We start from the raw sequence: 18,690 nt of genomic DNA on the forward strand, positions 1-18,690 counted from the left end.
AAATAGCACGGGATGGTGTCTTCCATTCTTCCATTTGTGGATATCAAGATAAAGATAGAATGATTTATTCAAATATTACTTCTGATAATAGCTGTCATAAATCACTTGCATAGATTCATCTTTCAGCAGAATAACAGCGTGAGAGTGTGATATCGATTGTGTTCTTTTTTTTCTAGTCGGATATTTGTCACCAGAGTGTCTATGAGCTGGTCCACTCTGAAGATAGGGAAGAGCTACAACGCCACCTGATGTGGAATGCCCAGTTACCTGCTGACCGTAGCGCCCTCACGCTCAGGGAATCTTTACAGTCAGGTGAGCACACAAACAAAGTCTATGATTAGGGTGACCATATTTCATTGAGACAAATACAAAATTTGGACAAATAGAATATTGGACATTGCCTAATACCGGAAAATTTGCCTATTTTCGTCGAGAAAAAGATATTCGCGCGCGCGCGTGTGTATGTGTGTGACCCAATATTCTTGTTCGTCTACAGGGGGGTTTCTACAATTCCCCTTGCCTCACTTTACTGGCAAACCATGGATTCTAGAGGCATACTTCTAATTAGAAAAAGTATCCAAATAACATGATGTAAACCTCAGGTATTAATTAGATACGCCATTCATATTGCAAGGGGTTGTACAGTTATTAAAATAAAAAAACAATGTTTAAACGAACACCCAGTCTTAAAAAAACCTAATTAGAAAGTTGTTGTCCCGTGCATCTTGAGGGGGAGACAAAAAAATTTGACGTTTGTAAGTTCATTATTCGCTGAGTAATCAAATTCAAAATTAGGAGAAAACAGCATAAAAAAATAAATAAAAATAAGGGAAAGAAGCATTGTTCATTAGTTTTCACTGTTCTTTTCCAACTCTCCACCGATTTCGTGAATCAAATATCTCGGTGAATATTGCACTTAGATTTGTTATTGGTCTCAAAAGAGACAGGGCAACAAATTTCTAATTGAGTTTTTGACAAGTTGTCCGTATAAAAAGTTTATTTTTATATTTCAATAGCTAATATACAATTCCTTGCAGTATGAATGACGTATCTGAGGTCCACATGTTAGAGGCTAGAAGTGTCCACTGAGGCTAGAAGTGTCCACTGAGGCTAGAAGTGTCCATTGAGGCTAGAAGTGTGCCTCTTGAATCAACGGTTCACTAGTAAAACTCGGCCAGGGAAATTATGGAATCACCCTGTATGATTGTTGAAATTTGCGTGTTTTGAACTGACCGTAACTTTAAAATAACGATCGGCAAGTATGAAACGTTTTAGCGGTGAAGGGAAGGGAATAGAAATTGAAAGCAAAAATAAATAAATTTCAACATTCATCACTAGAGGATATTTTCCACAAAAACTTCAGCGCCCTGCTAATTTTATATTAACGTACCACTTGACCTAACTACTCGAGCTTCAGGGCAAGGTGTCAACATCTTCAGAAGAACCCTTTATGTTCTAATTTCTTCGCTAAAGAGTCCGACGCTGCGTTCGCAAGAATGTGCTTTGCTGTTGAAACACTTTTACGACACTGATTCCACAACAGAAGCTACTCGGAGATTTTCGATATTTACAGAGAACTTCCTTGAAAACTATCCCGCCCTTTAATTAAGATCCTCATATGGTTTCATAATTTTCTGATGGCTAGTTATAACTGTAAACAGCCCAGACCCCACCAACTTTAATTACAGACATGTTATTGTATTGATAACAAATTCAAATAAACAGGACATTTTTAGTCTGAATAGCCAAAAAAAAGTGAAAAATACGGGAAGTTTCGTGAAATACAGATCATATGTTCACTCATAATCATTTTCTTCTCTTTTGTAACACATAACTCATGATTTTAAGCGATGTTTTGATTCCAAGACTGGTCGGGAATTCATACTGAGTAAACAAAATGTGCGACCAGCTACACTAGAATGTAGCTTCTTGCCGTCGCATCGCAACACCACGAAATGCATCTCAGATAGACTACAAATCATACAATCTCATAAACGAAATAGTATCACTACCCAACACTGTGTTCATCGACACGCAATACTTCTTGATGATGACTGAAAATGAGTCGTCGGTATGAGTTGGAGGTGCGAATCGAAGAGGAAATCAGAATATCCTAGAATTTCCCGAGGTCTTTTCTCTGTAGTTAGGACAAACACATTTTCCACAGAGATGAACCACTCAATCAATGTCAAAACGCTAGTGGGCGTTGCGAGAAAGTTCCGATATTACATTTATTATATTCGAAGGTATTACAATAAATTACTGGGCTCCTTACCTATAAGGAGATTCCTCTTTTTTCTCTCCTCTCTTCTGCCGTTAACCTCTTATTTTATTATGCTATTTTCTCTGGATGGGTTCCTCGTTTCTCTTTTATTACCTCTGGATGCCGTGTGAATGCCTTCATATTACCAAACACGACTTTCGGAAAATTTCCGCCGGTCAGAACCGATCAACACTGAAACTTTAAACCTCGGACGAGTTTTTTGAGAACGTCTTTTACGATGGCGTTTCTTTATGAACGTCTAGTTCCACTTAAGTTACCGAAATATTATGAAAGTGCAATAGACCTTTTTATCTATCAGTAAAGAGAAGCAAAGACCAATTTTTATTATGTATAGAAATCATCACGAATGATATATTGTATTTATCAATCAATCAAATCTTCATTTGTTTGGATGCATGGACCCATGACAACACGAATATGGTGACAATCACAATAGAGCTGCGATATTATTAAAAACATAGGATTACGAAGTATAATTTAGTAGACAAGATATAAATTAAAAACAAGATGTAAATTAAAAACAAGATGTAAATTAAAAACAAGATGTAAATTAAAAACAAGATGTAAATTAAAAACAAGATGTAAATTAAAAACAAGATGTAAATTAAAAACAAGATGTAAATTAAAAACAAGATGTAAATTAAAAACAAGATATAAATAAGTAAGAACACAAAATAAAAATTACAAAGTATAAAACTATTTACATGTGGGCGAAATAAAATAAATTGAAGACAAGCAAATACGTCTGGAAGATTGTGTATTAGGGAATCAGTTAAAGAACGAAAATTACAAATGACACGGAAAAAAAACGAAAGATGCTATTATAATTAATTGTGGGGTCATTAAGGTAGGTTACTATATTGTCAGTCAAGACCTGTCCCAGAAAATTCACTTTATGTGAGTTATAAGCAGGGCACCTTAGCAAAATATGAAACCAGGTCTCAATTACCCTCGTGTTCCAAAATGTGCAATTTGAATTGCGCAGATTTTATTTTTACTAAAATAAATGATGTGGAAGCCAAAACGTAGTTGGAATATTAATCGTTTTATATGGATTCCTGTTGAGGAGAGGAGATACGGCTCGATTTCAAAATTTCTTTTTATGCTTTTGTAAAGTGGAAGGTGAACCGCGCCACATATTTTAGCCATATTGGACTGGTAACTCTGATCTTTCAGTGTTAAGATTACACGAGGGAAAAAATGTTTAAAGACAGTCGCATCGTGTATAAACTTGAGGAAACTGAAGCCAGTCTCATCAAAAATTCTTCAAACATTGGATAACCAGTTACATGAATTATTAGGGCCGAAATCCATCCAAACGTATAATTTATTGAGGCAAAGCCTCGGCAATCTATCGTCATTCATTTCCAATATACGAATATACATCGACAGAACAGCCTTCTTCAACTGTATTGACAAAGAAAGCTGCTCCGCTCTTATGTATCCTTATGTATCGCTCCATCATGTATCCTTGACAATGTTAGAAGCTTCCTGGTAAATAGCGTAAAAATCACTTCCAAGTCATTTTGGTACTTCGCAGACCAAACAGCTGCCCGTAAAAAAAGTGTCGAAATCACGAGGGAATGAAAAAGTTTAAAAGCTGTGGTTAGTGATGAAAGTTTCGCACGAACTAGTACAGGCAAACTGGCTTTGACCGCGGATTTGGCTTTCGCCAGAAAATGAGTTTTATCCATGTGAAACGAGCCCGTTGACGAGAAAGCCCACCATAGTTTCTAAAAACCATTACTTTAGTTTTCTGTACGTTGAAAGTTAATTTGAAGTTAATACAAAATTCGACAAAACTATACTAGGGTGTCTTTTTGGAATCTCGAATTTGAATATTCAAATATTGAAATTGCAACCATCGATTTTATTTGTGGCAAGAAACTCTTGGTTTTAAATAATAACATTGAAGAGCTCATATGTGGGGAGTCTGACTTATAGCATTTTCATAAAACTCGTCATGAAAAACGTTGTAGGCGGGGAAACGCCTTAAATGGGAAATTTCGAAAAGTGTTGGTAAAAGTTAGGATTACGAAAATAAGTCGTACTAAGCGAGAAAACTTTCTAAGTGGGAACGTGTTAAGCGGAATATACTGTAGTAATTTTAAATTAATCTACATTTTCAAATACAGTTCTAAAACGTGTTTCAGAATATTTTTCTTTATTTTTGTGAATTCCAGTACTTGATTCTTTTACTTCTATTATTTACATTAAGCAAAAAACAGCAATGGAAGATTCGAAAAATGATCAAAGTTATCGAATAGCAACATATGTTTGATAAAGATGATTGAAACGCTTTAAAAGTATGTCAGAAATGTATGTCTGTTCAATATCATTCGAGCCCCGATGTGTAAGCAGGTGGACCACGCTAATTATTGTTAATCATTTATAAATTGTCAAATTAATTAAAATGAATTTCCCCTCAATGAATCGTGTTTGATTACTAGAGCCCGAAAGTTCAGGCAAAATGTCATATATGCCTAGAGTCGGGGGCATGTTGTTTTGATCAGGGGTGGCTTAAGTGAGGGTGTGCAGTGACCCCGGGCGGCAAGTTGTAAGGGGCGGCGACCGGGACTTTTGTTTATATAGACACATGTTTTTAAAATTTTGTTACAATAAAAACTCACACAATACCACGCGCTGTCACTCTTTTTTGAGTCATACCTTGACAACGAAGAAGTTGAAAAAACAGACAGGGCTCGCGCAATATCTCCGAGATATTACGTATAAGATATGTAGGAGGTATTGACCTAGGGCTGTAATACCAGAAATAAGGATGGATTCTCTCACACAGGGTAAGTGCGCATTTTGGTGCCCCCACCCAAGAATTTTTCACGAGTTGCCAAATAAAGGCAATGAAAGAATTCGTATTCTCACTTGTACAGGGCAGGGGCACCAGAAACCTCTCTCTTTCCTAGTTTCTGCCCTGAAAACCTTAGAGTAGGTATTTTGACGATAATGGAGTTCAATTCTATGTTGGAGATTTTCGATTAATTGATAAATTCAGCCTTAAAAGGAAGAATAATATGACAGCTCATCAATAAGAGCTGCAATGTGGGAAAAGTTATCTGTAATAATTGAACGATGAAATAAAATTATTCTGGACCAAAAAAAAGGAATTTCTTTAAAAGTGAGACGTATAATCAAGGGTATTTTGTTACGTAAAAATTGGTTTGTGGCTTTGGACGGATAACAAAAATCAGGTTTATCCCAGAGTAACCTAGTCTAGCCTAGAGCCTTTTTAGTTCGATACCCCCCCCCCCCCAATTATTGCCGGGGTGATCGGCTGAAGTTGGTTTTTTTGAAATCAACATTTGTCTTTTTGTAAATCAGGAAAACTATTTCGTTTGGCATAATTTGCAAAACATAATCTGTTAGATAGACTATAATTCGTTTTGGTGGTTTTTCTACTCTAATTAGCTTTATCCCAATTTTTTTGTGTTTTATTTTTATAGACAACAGTCAAGTCTTGGAGCGGAATTTTACTGTTAGGTTTCGGTGTCTGCTGGATAACACATCTGGTTTTTTGGTAAGTGAATCGTTCTTATGGTTATCGTAATAGTTTGCGAATATGTATATCTTGTAAATGCAATATGTTTGATATATCTAAGCGTTCTTTATATAAAGGGTCAGCATAAATGAATGACACGATTTTAAAAATTCTTTTTCCGTTACAAATGTTCGATGTGTGAACCTTCCGTAACACGACAAAAATCTAATCTGCAATCAAATACATTCCACACATTTTGCAGTTTTACACAGCCAATGATTTAAAAAATGGTTCAACATACATTACTGATGCGTTTTTTAATTCCATTCAGTGTTTTATGAGTGCTGCATTTTGAACCATTTTTAAGTTATTGACTGCGTAGAACTGCAAAATTTGTGGAATGAACTTGTTTACAGATTAGATGTTTGTCGTGTTACGGAAGGTTCACACATCGAACATTTGTAACTAAAAAAAAATTGGAAATGTTTTCCTTTATTTTATGTATCACTGATTAAGTTTTTTAAAATCGTGTCATTCATTTATGCTAATCCTGTACATAAATATCACATGTAATGGGCAGAAAATTTACAAATGTAGATCGGCCCAAGAGAGATATTTGGTACATATATCTATCTATCGAGCAGTTTTTCTGAATTCACCAAAATTTTCACCAGATTTTATCGAACATTTCGCTTAGCATTCACAACAAGACTTAATTAATTTTAACTTAACCTGGTATTGCATCATTAGAAAGAATTTTCTTCAAGATCGTCAATTTCGTAAAAATTTCAACTGAATTCTCTATAAGCATAGCCCAAAAGATTGCTTCAACTGTCCAGGGAGCAAATGAAGTTTTACACTAACTGTTCCCCCCTACCACCAGAAACGTTTCTAGAAAGCTTTTTTTCGGTATTTCTTGTTTGACACCAAAAATGCTGTTTTTCTCTCGGTAATTTATTTTTTTACTCTGAATTTCTCTACTGATCAGAGGTTGGACATCCGAGGAAGAATCAAGGTTCTGCATGGCCAGAATCACAAGACCGAAGACCCGCCACTAGCACTGTTCGCTCTGTGCACCCCTTTCGGTCCACCATCTTTACTCGAGATGCCCCAAAAGGACGCCATGTTCAAGAGCAAACACAAGCTCGACTTATCTCTAGTCTCATTGGACCAAAGGTAATATGAATGCATCTTTGCTTAGTGTAGAGAGATTTTTAATATATCCCATCCAATTTGTTTTACTTTTGCACAGTTATTTGCTTGATTCATACTTTACGAAATTACTAATATCATTCTTTTGCCATTCGTTTTCCATGTAATTGGTTCAGGGCAAAGCAAGTTTTGGGTTATTCCGACGCCGAACTCGCTAGCAAAGGAGGATACGATCTAGTCCATTACGATGACCTCGCTTACGTTGCTAGCGCCCACCAGGAGCGTAAGTAGAAGACAATACATTTCCCCTTTTTATCCAATTAAAAAAGAAAAGGATTAAAAGATCAATATTTATTACATTAATACTTATCAACGATATGAATAATTCATGTGTTCGGCTCAACTTTTTTCTACGATTAATTTCATATCGAATCGTTTACCAAGATCATCGTGCTGAAATTCGTACCAATTGCATAAATTACTTATTATCTTTATTAATAATCATAACCGTTCTTTCATTCTATTCATTACGAGAAATTGAAATAATAATTTATTATTAATAATAATGTATATAATCTATATATTTTGTTTGCTTATATCTTTGTTCTTTGTGTAGAGAAATAAGAATAAAACAGAGTGGAAAATGCATGTAATGAATCGCTAACTTTAAATGTATTATTGAACTTGAGAAATATTTCAGATTCCGATAAACTTTCAAATGTTGTGTAGTTAATTATACGTTTTATGGGGAATTTTCTTCAAAAAAAAAGAATGCTGTACATAATTCCGTAATATAAATGCTGTCTTAAAAAATAAAATTATGCAGTCAACCCCATTCTTTTCCTGAAATGAATAAAAATTATATTGTTGAGTTTAGAATTAAAGTAATTTACGAAAATTTATCAGCGAAATGAGATAAATGAGCTGAGATAATTTCACTCCTCTGAAACGGTAATAACGGCCCGCAATTTGCGTATCTTTTTATTTATAGCGCAAAAAATCTTCCCTGTAACAAAAATTAATTGATGTATCGATGACTCTACTACTACTATACTGTGTATCGGGAACATTTTTCACGAGGTGGTGCGTTTGTATGCGTGACTCTAGCGTATTTGTGTTGTGAGAGTTATGCTTGTTTCGTGTTATACACGTGCCTTCAGCTGTCTTCCATATTTTGAAATGAAAATGGCAGAAGCCTAATAAAATTTTCGTTATATAAGTATCATGTTGAATGACTGCCTGCTCTCTGCGGAGATTATCGGTGACTAAAATTCTTGATTTTTGCCACTTTTTCATTTGAATGATAGGGGGTAAATTTGCTTTGGTATAGTGATATAGACAGAGAGAAATGCAAATTTTACTTTTTGTTATTGGGCACTGTATAAAAATTTTAATTTTAATATTTTCCCTTTAATTATAATTTTACGGAAATGAAACTATCAAAGCTCAATTTTCTCGCCGATGTTTTCTCACGTTTTTTACTAAAGTTTTAAAATAAACAAAAGAATTTTTATTCCTTTTGGTGAAACACCCTGTATTCAGTCGAAAATAAAAGATGAATGAATAATCAAAATGAATGATTATTACAAAGATGATTAATCTCAATTTTTCTATCGACAGTTTTGAAAACCGGTGCCTCAGGTCTCATAGCTTATCGGCTGGTCGCAAAGAACGGCAGCTGGCAGTGGTTACAAACTAGTGCCAGGCTCGTTTACAAGAACAGTAAACCTGATTTCATCTTGTGCACGCACAGGCCTCTCATGTAAGAAGCTAATTAATTGGTAGCATTTCCTGTTATTTTATTTTAGATCGGTAATAATTCGAGATAATCAATGATCAGCTCATGAGCTCAACTCAATAGAGTTTTTAATGGAGAATAAAAAGGTGGGGCGTTGTGTGTCGATATCGTTTGATATCGATTGTAAAAGACTCGTTTTATTCTGGAACTGAAACTAATTTGTTTTTTCTTTTTTTATCATATCAGGGAAGAAGAAGGGCGAGATCTTCTCGGCAAGAGAACTATGGACTTCAAAGTGACTTATCTAGACGGTGGGCTGAACTCCCTTGCGGACAGAAGCGGACTCCTCTCGGACAGTGACTTCGTGCTAAGGTGTCAGAGAACGCGCCGCTACAAATCTCAGATCAGGGACATGATCTCGACCTGTCGAAAAAGGAAGAGTCCGTCCTCTTCCTCGGGAGGTACGTCACCCGCAATGATGGGAGGTGCCCTCGCGGACACATCGTACATGGAGGACGCGGCGGCCGTGGCAGCGGCAGCAACGGCAGCGGCTGCAGTCGCGGGCTATAATAATGTTTACCCGTACGCATCAGCCGCTGAGAACGTTAACGGAATCGCTGCACCTTACGCCAGTGCCAGCATGCAACAGAACCTATTCACGGCAGCCATAGACAACACCCGGTTCCTCAGCGCTGAGAACGCCTTCCTACACTACAGGCCGATAGGCACATACTATACTGACTATGCCGTCGCCCAATATCCGAGCAACGGTTTCTTAGACGTTGCGGCGACTGCAGCGGCAAGTGCCAGGACGTGTTTTTCGGCTGGATTTACAGCCGAAAGCAACGCTACTTCGCCATTGGGTAAAGACGAAGGGCTCTACCAGTGTCAGATGGAGGCCCAGAAATACAACGGTGGAACCGAATCTCCACCTAAATCGTCGAACTCTTGCTGCGACCCTTACGTGGCCACTAATGGTGATGTGATGAGGAACTTGCCGCAGCAGGTGGTCACGGCCAACTCTCAGACTATTTTGCCATCATCGATCGATAGAGATCTCAAATTTCGCGAACTAACGTGCAGCAGCAACAACGGTGGCATCAACTTCACGTTCGCCAACGATTGTCTCACGACAAACGCAAAGACACTAAAGCCGGGGATGAACGGTACGACGACGAACGGTGTATTGATGAATTCCAGGGATCTGACTCTTTTTGCGAAAGAGGATAAAGCGATCATTCATCAGCATCATCATCATCATCAGCAACAGACTTTGGATTATCAGACGGATCGTCAGAGCGTGGTCATGTGGAACAACGGAATCATCACGAATGACGCTTCGAACGCTGGAGAAAGGAGACCTTTCCCTGGAGTGTCTCCAGTTTCTAACAGAAGTTGCCCGACAACCCCGACGTCCGGTAGCCCCGGAAACAATAACACTTATGACCTGAAATTGTCTGGCAGGTACTCGGAGCAGTCGTCAAAATCCGGGCACCAGCAAATCGATCAAGTCAGTGGTGGTAATATGATGGGCTCACCATGCAAATGGAGTGGTAGCGCAGCAACTCCAAAATCAGCCTCACCGCACAACAGTACCAGTCCTGCAAGTGGTAAAGTGGCTCCTCAAGTGACTTTCAGCAGTACGCCATTTGCACAGGACATTTCATTCGAGGTGGGTGAACACCGATCACATTTTTGCGTGATTAAATTTTTTTATGTCCATTACAATAGTTGCGGAAGAGCCAAGTTCATGAAATACGAACACTAATACAGTAAAACCCCTCTTAATTGACACCACTCAGATGCGGTCACCTCTCTTTTACGGCCAAATAATAATTTCCTGTTGTATATAATAAAAGTATGTATTTCAAACCTCTGATAAATGGTCACCCCTCTTTTATGGACGATTTCTTTGTCCTGCCGGTGTCCGCAAAAGAGAGGTCCGCAACAGACAAATTTCTCAAGCAGGTAGCTGAAAAAAAGTTTCTCCAATAGAAGGGTGGACAACGTACACAAAAAGGCATCTCCAACCCTTATACATATATATATATATATACACACAAACGGTTTTTCTTCTATTTCTTTCAATAAGTTTCTAACTGCTGATCGGTGCTATTCTTCGCAGCCATATGTTTGTGCGGTGGTTTTGGAGTCGTCTGTCAAATCTTAAATAGAGCGGAAATGATTATAATGCAGTTGATGAATGTTCTAATCTGTGAAGCGATAGCCCACGTTAATAAGGATTTATATTCCTCCTAATTACAAACCATCATTACATAATGCCATTTGTAGGCACTAGTGTAAAACACATATGGCAGTAATCTCTAACTAATGTATTACGGCAAATTTAGGGTGCCGTTGAGGTGTCCTGAGATAAGGAGGAGCGTCGAGAGATAAATATTCGAAATTCCAAAGGTTGCCTCAAAGGGAGAAGCTAGGAAATCCCAAGAAATTGACACGTTCTTTTTTTGGGGAGAAAATTAGTTAAATTTTCCCAGTGGGAATATTCGGATACATATACAACTTCATGACCCGACTGCGAACCGATCTCCCCCGTTAAAAAAATCTTGTCACAGAGAGCAGCAGGCCTACCACGATACAAATATTCAATCATTACACTCATTCATAGTTCGAAAAATAGATGAAGCGCAAACAATTCACTCCTAACTTTAGATACGCGTTCAAACTGTTAGATACACGTGTACACTTCACTTCCGGCACAACTCATTCAGTAGTAAATTTCCCTTCGTGATATACCGGAGTTGTGCTTGCTTTGTTTGAAATGAAAAGTGGGAATGTTAGCCAAATCGCTAAAGGTGCGCGAATGCGAGCTGATACCCCATTTGAAAAAATCTCTCCAGAAAACCCCGTTTACATGTGCAATATTGTAAATGGAGTAGCATTGTAGTACCAATATAGTAGCATTGGGAGTTCAAGTACCCGCTTGACGATTTTTTCCCCTTCGTAAGGAAAGAAATTGAGAGCCGTCATTGGGGAAAATTCTTGAAGCGGGTTTTAAAACCGCTTTTTCTATTTCCCTTGTAAATGGGGCTAAAGAGCAATCCGTCCTACAACATTTGAAATTCGTTATACGAAACAGGAAAAATAATCTACTGCGTTCTTACTTCCGAATTTGGAATGTGGATGGCAGCACCATTTGAATAGATAACAAGCACTCCTCAGAAACTATTTCACATTAATTACACAACACATGCACGGCACTTTCCTGCGTGCTCTAATTCGTTAGGAGTTCCTCACAGGAACATTTACGAGGTGTGTTGTGCGGTTTAGTAGTCCTGTAGCAGTAGGTTGTAGTAGATGGGTAGCTAAAGGTATCAAAAAGTAATGACATACTAGAAAACCACACATGCTTATAAGCATGTGAAAATGCTTCACCGTGAATATAGGGAATTGTTCCAATATTTTTTTATTCCAGTTTTCTAGTATGGTAGGCATGTACACTGCCAACAACTTGTTTTAGACGCTTTTCACGGCAGTCACAAGCGTTGACTGCCAGTCATCATAAGGACGCCATAATGTAAGATTTAGGGCGTGCTTTGACTAGCTGAATTCAAATCAGTGACAAAGGTTAAATTCCATGTACGGACTGAGTGTAATGCGGAACCATCATCATTCATGTTAACAGCGTATTTTTTTAGTTTCTAAATTATTATTATTTTTTTTAATAGCACCTCAAATGCTACGTAATACTTCGTGAGAGATCAAATACCGTTCGAACATCAGCAGTCATTAATGTTGCTCACATTACACTTTATGAACCTGCAGATAAGCTTGAGAAATTCCAACTCTAACGCAAGTAAAATTTATAACTAATCACGGGTGGTTGCTCTCACTATATAAGCCATTATCTTTGGATACCTTTGGCACGGATAACCTGCATTGTTGACACTTTACACTGATCAATACACAAAATGCATCACATTCATTTTTAATTTTTTCTTCAATTTTAGCTTCCTTTGGTGCGGATAGAATGTGGCAGATCAGCGCCATCTGTAAAACAAGAAGGCAACAACCCGCTACTTTCGATATCCGAAGTGACGAACACTCTTTTAGATCATCACTAGCCGTGAACCTGAATTTAATATAAATAATTAGTGTTTGTGTATGTGTGTTTGTTTGTTGTACATAATATATACATAAATATATATATATACATACCGTAGGCATTGTCTGCCAAAAAAATTTATTTACCCTTTTCTTTGCGATCTCAGAATGTGTTTCGAACAGGAGACAGAAGCAGGAGCCACCGTTAGCTTATCATTTGATGTACACGGATGAGCATTAACGAGCAAAATAACATATATACGACTGCATTGCGCTAAACAGAAATTTTAAGAAATTACTTCAGCTTCAATTTTTTTTTCTTTTTAATTCGTTACTTTTAAATCCTTATATTTACGAGTATGGTGCTTCTTGTTCCTCCAGTAACAGAAATGTTTTCTTTCTAATTGAATTATAATTACTGTAAGATTAATTTAAAAGAAACAGTAGTTGATCATGAATATCAATATTAATTATGCGCTGTGTGAAGCAAAATTAACTAGACTTTTTAAAGAGTCTTAAATTTAAGTCTTATGTATGTATAGGACTTAAATTGTCGTACGGGTATGCAACAAACCTAAATTCATCTCATGAATTCTGATTTCATTTAGAAACGAAAACAAATGTAGTTAAAAATTTTGTTGATAAGTATCATCTCATTCATGGTGTGATATTTAACGAAAGGAAGTTTATTAAAATGGCGTGCAATTAGGTACTTCATTAAATCGTGTCACAATGTACGGAAATCACGTGAACAAAAACTCATCTCAAAATTCTGAATGAACTTTTTTGTGGGTAGATAACTGTGTTTTTAAACCCCATTTATATATATACTAGCCCCCTGCCGCCTTTGGCGGCCAACCCCCCCCCCCCCACTTCTCTCCCGGACACATCTTGTTTATTTCGGCCCACTTCATCAGCGTGCTATGGAAAAGGGGAAAGGGACGTGTGAAAGCTCCAGCCTACTGAAGAAGCGAATTTTAATGAAAATAATAATAAAGCAACAGAAAACAAATGAGATTCATCAAGTATCCCCAGAAAACTTCCCCATGGGGGTCCCCAGATTCAATTCGCTGAATTTCAGTGGGGCCCCACACTGGATATATCTTGGGCTACCGATGCGTTGCAAATTTTACAATGTTAAACCACAAAAATCAATGAGATACATTCAGGGGCACCGAATTACAACCTGCCAACATTGCCATGAAGCCCTGACCTGCAAGCTTGTCGGACACCCCCCTGTGAGAATTTTTCATTTTTATCAATTTTACAACGAATAAAATCCAGGGCCCCACATCCAGTAGCGGGGACACAATACGCAGATTTTTAGTGGGGCCCCAGACTGGCTATATCTCGGGTTTCGGCTGTGGCAAATTCTACAACAGAAAAGAATGAGATTCATCCAGGGCCCCCAAAATCAAACCTGTAAACATGGCCCCCCCCGACTTGGAAGCTTGTCGGTCATCCCCCGGTGCGAGTGCCATGAAAAATTTTCATTTGTATTCGTTTTACGAACGAATAAAATCCAGGGCCCCCAAACAATTACCCGGGACACCAATTCGCATACTTTTGGTGGGGCCCCAGACTGGCTTTATCTCGGGCTTCCGCTGTTGCAAATTCTACAACAGAAAAGAATGAGATTCATCCAGGGCCCCCAAAATCAAACCTGTAAACATGGGGCCCCCGACTTGGAAGCTTGTCGGTCATCCCCCGGAGCGAGTGCCATGAAAACTTTTCATTTGTATTCGTTTTACCAACGAATAAAATCCAGGGCCCCCAAAATGAAACCTGTAAACATGGGGCGGGGCCCACGACTTGGAAGCTTGTCGGTCATCCCCCGGCGCGAGTGCCATGAAAAATTTTCATTTGTATTCGTTTTACCAACGAATAAAATCCAGGGCCCCCAAAATGAAACCTGTAAACATGGGGCCCCCGACTTGGAAGCTTGTCGGTCATCCCCCGGAGCGAGTGCCATGAAAAATTTTCATTTGTATTCGTTTTACCAACGAATAAAATCCAGGGCCCCCAAAATGAAACCTGTAAACATGGGGCCCCCGACTTGGAAGCTTGTCGGTCATCCCCCGGCGCGAGTGCCATGAAAAATTTTCATTTGTATTCGTTTTACCAACGAATAAAATCCAGGGCCCCCAAAGTGAAACCTGTAAACATGGGGCGGGGCCCACGACTTGGAAGCTTGTCGGTCATCCCCCGGAGCGAGTGCCATGAAAAATTTTCATTTGTATTCGTTTTACGAACGAATAAAATCCAGGGCCCCCAAACAATTACCCGGGACACCAATTCGCATACTTTTGGTGGGGCCCCAGACTGGCTTTATCTCGGGCTTCCGCTGTTGCAAATTCTACAACAGAAAAGAATGAGATTCATCCAGGGCCCCCAAAATCAAACCTGTAAACATGGGGCCCCCGACTTGGAAGCTTGTCGGTCATCCCCCGGAGCGAGTGCCATGAAAACTTTTCATTTGTATTCGTTTTACCAACGAATAAAATCCAGGGCCCCCAAAATGAAACCTGTAAACATGGGGACCCCCGACTTGGAAGCTTGTCGGTCATCCCCCGGCGCGAGTGCCATGAAAAATTTTCATTTGTATTCGTTTTACCAACGAATAAAATCCAGGGCCCCCAAAATGAAACCTGTAAACATGGGGCCCCCGACTTGGAAGCTTGTCAGTCATCCCCCGGAGCGAGTGCCATGAAAAATTTTCATTTGTATTCGTTTTACCAACGAATAAAATCCAGGGCCCCCAAAATGAAACCTGTAAACATGGGGCGGGGCCCACGACTTGGAAGCTTGTCGGTCATCCCCCGGAGCGAGTGCCATGAAAAATTTTCATTTGTATTCGTTTTACCAACGAATAAAATCCAGGGCCCCCAAAATGAAACCTGTAAACATGGGGCCCCCGACTTGGAAGCTTGTCGGTCATCCCCCGGAGCGAGTGCCATGAAAAATTTCCATTTGTATTCGTTTTACCAACGAATAAAATCCAGGGCCCCCAAAATCAAACCTGTAAACATGGGGCCCCCCCGACTTGGAAGCTTGTCGGTCATCCCCCGGAGCGAGTGCCATGAAAAATTTTCATTTGTATTCGTTTTACCAACGAATAAAATCCAGGGCCCCCAAAATCAAACCTGTAAACATGGGGCCCCCCCGACTTGGAAGCTTGTCGGTCATCCCCCGGAGCGAGTGCCATGAAAAATTTCCATTTGTATTCGTTTTACCAACGAATAAAATCCAGGGCCCCCAAAATCAAACCTGTAAACATGGGGCCCCCCCGACTTGGAAGCTTGTCGGTCATCCCCCGGAGCGAGTGCCATGAAAAATTTTCATTTGTATTCGTTTTACCAACAAATAAAATCCAGGGCCCCCAGCCAATTACCCGGGACACCAATTCGCATACTTTTGGTGGGGCCCCAGACTGGCTTTATCTCGGGCTTCCGCTGTTGCGAATTCTACAACAGAAAAGAATGAGATTCGTCCAGGGCCCCAAAATGAAACCTGTAAACATGGGCCCCGACTTGGAAGCTTGTCGGCCATCCCACGGAGCGAGTACCATGAAAAATTTTCATTTGTATTCGTTTTACCAACGAATAAAATCCAGGACCCCCCAACCAATTACCCGGGACACCAATTCGCATACTTTTGGTGGGGCCCCAGACTGGATATATCTTTTGCTTCCGCTATCGAAATTTTTCAACGTTAAAGCAGCAAGAAAACAATGAAATCCATCAAGGGCCCCTGGAAATGAAAACTTTTTACTTATACGTGAAATCTTCCCCAGGTACCCCGACCCTGTGTTGGGAGCACTGCTGTTGTGTGTGTATATTATACATATATATACCTCTCGGCATGGACCCCCCCCCCCCCACACACAAAGGAAGGGCTGACAGGAGCCACAACGATTCTTATCACTTTTTGATTTTTCACACTATAAATTAATCACAGAGGGGCCCCTGAAAAGCTGGTTTGGGGGCTCGAAATCTAAATTCCAGCCTAAGGGCTCTGCTGTAGGATGTAGGAGCCTCTTGGTACATGCACATAACATGGTCCCGATATGTGAATATCGACCCAATATCGATATATGATATCATATCGATATATGAATATGAATGTACGATATATGAATGTGAATATCGATATATGAATCGAACCCACTTCCGTAACAGAGTTTCCGTCACTCAAAAATTTCACCCACTTCCGTCACTCGGTTGCTTAGCAACTGGCCCTTTTTGAGTTTGTTTGTGATTTTATATTATAGAATAGATATATATAATTTGCATACGTAAAAATGCAACCTATCGGAAAAATTTCAATAAATTGGCTTTTGTTGCTTTTTTGTTGGGGGGAGGGGGATATCCCATGGCATAAATTTAGATACGCACATCATACACACAGCATACACGTACGACATTTGTTCAATATATTTTTTTTTTGTTAATTTTAAAAGTTTAGTGACTTTTGGTTCATCCTGTATATTCTCCGACCGTTTGAAGACACTGTCTATTTAGGTTTGACGTCTGATTCTTCTAGCAGAGCCGTTTTAATTTTAACGAGTTCTGAAAAAAATTACTTAGCAGTAAAGTACTGAATCGTATCACCAATACCAAAATAAAAAATGTAATATTAAGGTGAGAAAAAAGTGTTTAAAAAAAGTTTAAAAAAATTTCTACAATTTTGAGCCTTTATTTGATTCAAGTCCCGTTGGCCCATCCGTAGTGGCACGGATTAATAATTACAGATTATCAAAATTGAAAATAATTATTCGAAGAAAAAACTCTGCAAAAATTGCAATTGAAATTTTCACAAGCAAATAAACTGATCTGGATGAATATCAGTACAAAAAAATGACTATTGTGAACCTATTGCATCAGAAATTTCGAAGGGAAAACCACATCGGGGTGTTTCATCAAACGTCCGAAAAGGCGATAAATCCTAGTCCCTTTTAAAATTGAGTTAAAATATGAAAAATCATCAGCGAAGAGAGCAGATTTGTTCTTCAATAGTTGAACTCACAAAAAATTATAAAATTACTATTGAAATACAAGAACTAAAAAAAATTTTTTTTTTGGTCCCTAATCAAACAGTTGCCAATCGCTAGCATAAATTTGCGTCCCTCTCTATTGTACCGAAAACCGTTCGGACCCGTAGCAATTGAATGAAAATTCCCTGATATGTGTGTGTGACTGACTGATATTATTGATTTTGTTTTTTCACTCTTCACTTGCTTGTCTAAAATGTCAGGACTTCGTGATAAAGGAGGGGGAGTGAAATTTGCTAATCAAAATTTTTTTGATTCGAAAAGTCGTCTAAAGATTTTAATTTGTTTAATTTCCACTTAATTTTCATTTTAAGAGAAAGGGTTACAATAATCACAGATATTTCTGCTTCTTTGCTGACCATTTTCATATTTAACTTGAATTTCAAAATGAACCGTAGAACTTTTTTCCCTTTTTAATGAAACCCCCCCCCCCCCCGTATACATACTGTACAAATGAATATTGGTTGAAGAAAACGATATTCTGAAGATGCCGGGCTCGCTCTTGCGTATAAAACACGATGATTATGATACGATGAATTTTATTAACGCCTAGGTTCTGCGAGACGCACATTAAATTAGGTGCTGCAATAAATTGTAATTATTATCGTCAATGCAATTAATTTGAAGAAAAAAAATTGTGAAAATTTTGTGTATTGTGATTTTCATCCGTAAATTTATTAAATTCAATTTTCCCATCAATTCCTTTTTTTTATTTGAAACTTTCCAAAAAATTTAAATGCCAAAAAAAGGGAGGATATAAATCCTTTCTCTCTGAACACATAAATTTTAACGCGGTTCATATCTACAGATTATTTATGTAAAATTCAAGGATAGCGGACACCAAAGATTATTATCGAAGAATTTATATAAAATGCTTTGAAATGCATGTAACCTCCCCAAATAAGGAT

The 18,690-nt window shown here is 38.5% G+C and overlaps 1 protein-coding gene across 2 annotated transcripts in view; it reads left to right on the forward strand.

The window, feature by feature from the left end:
• LOC149076558 (uncharacterized) overlaps positions 1-13,569 on the forward strand; it is a 126,416-nt gene extending 112,847 nt beyond the window's left edge. For both annotated transcript variants that reach the window (XM_089242127.1, XM_089242128.1), the window contains exons 5-11: positions 177-312; positions 5,743-5,816; positions 6,766-6,953; positions 7,106-7,212; positions 8,550-8,691; positions 8,914-10,339; positions 12,639-13,569. In XM_089242127.1, coding sequence (XP_089098253.1) covers positions 177-312; positions 5,743-5,816; positions 6,766-6,953; positions 7,106-7,212; positions 8,550-8,691; positions 8,914-10,339; positions 12,639-12,752 — 2,187 coding nt within the window. In that variant the 3' untranslated portion in view covers positions 12,753-13,569. The remainder of the gene's footprint in view (positions 1-176; positions 313-5,742; positions 5,817-6,765; positions 6,954-7,105; positions 7,213-8,549; positions 8,692-8,913; positions 10,340-12,638) is intronic.
• The last annotated feature ends 5,121 nt before the right edge of the window (positions 13,570-18,690 follow it).

This window comes from Pholcus phalangioides, unplaced genomic scaffold (assembly GCF_987345545.1).
Source record: "Pholcus phalangioides strain wild (caught in Gottingen) unplaced genomic scaffold, Ppha-v1.0 ptg000015l_1, whole genome shotgun sequence".
NCBI classification, from domain to species: domain Eukaryota; kingdom Metazoa; phylum Arthropoda; class Arachnida; order Araneae; family Pholcidae; genus Pholcus; species Pholcus phalangioides.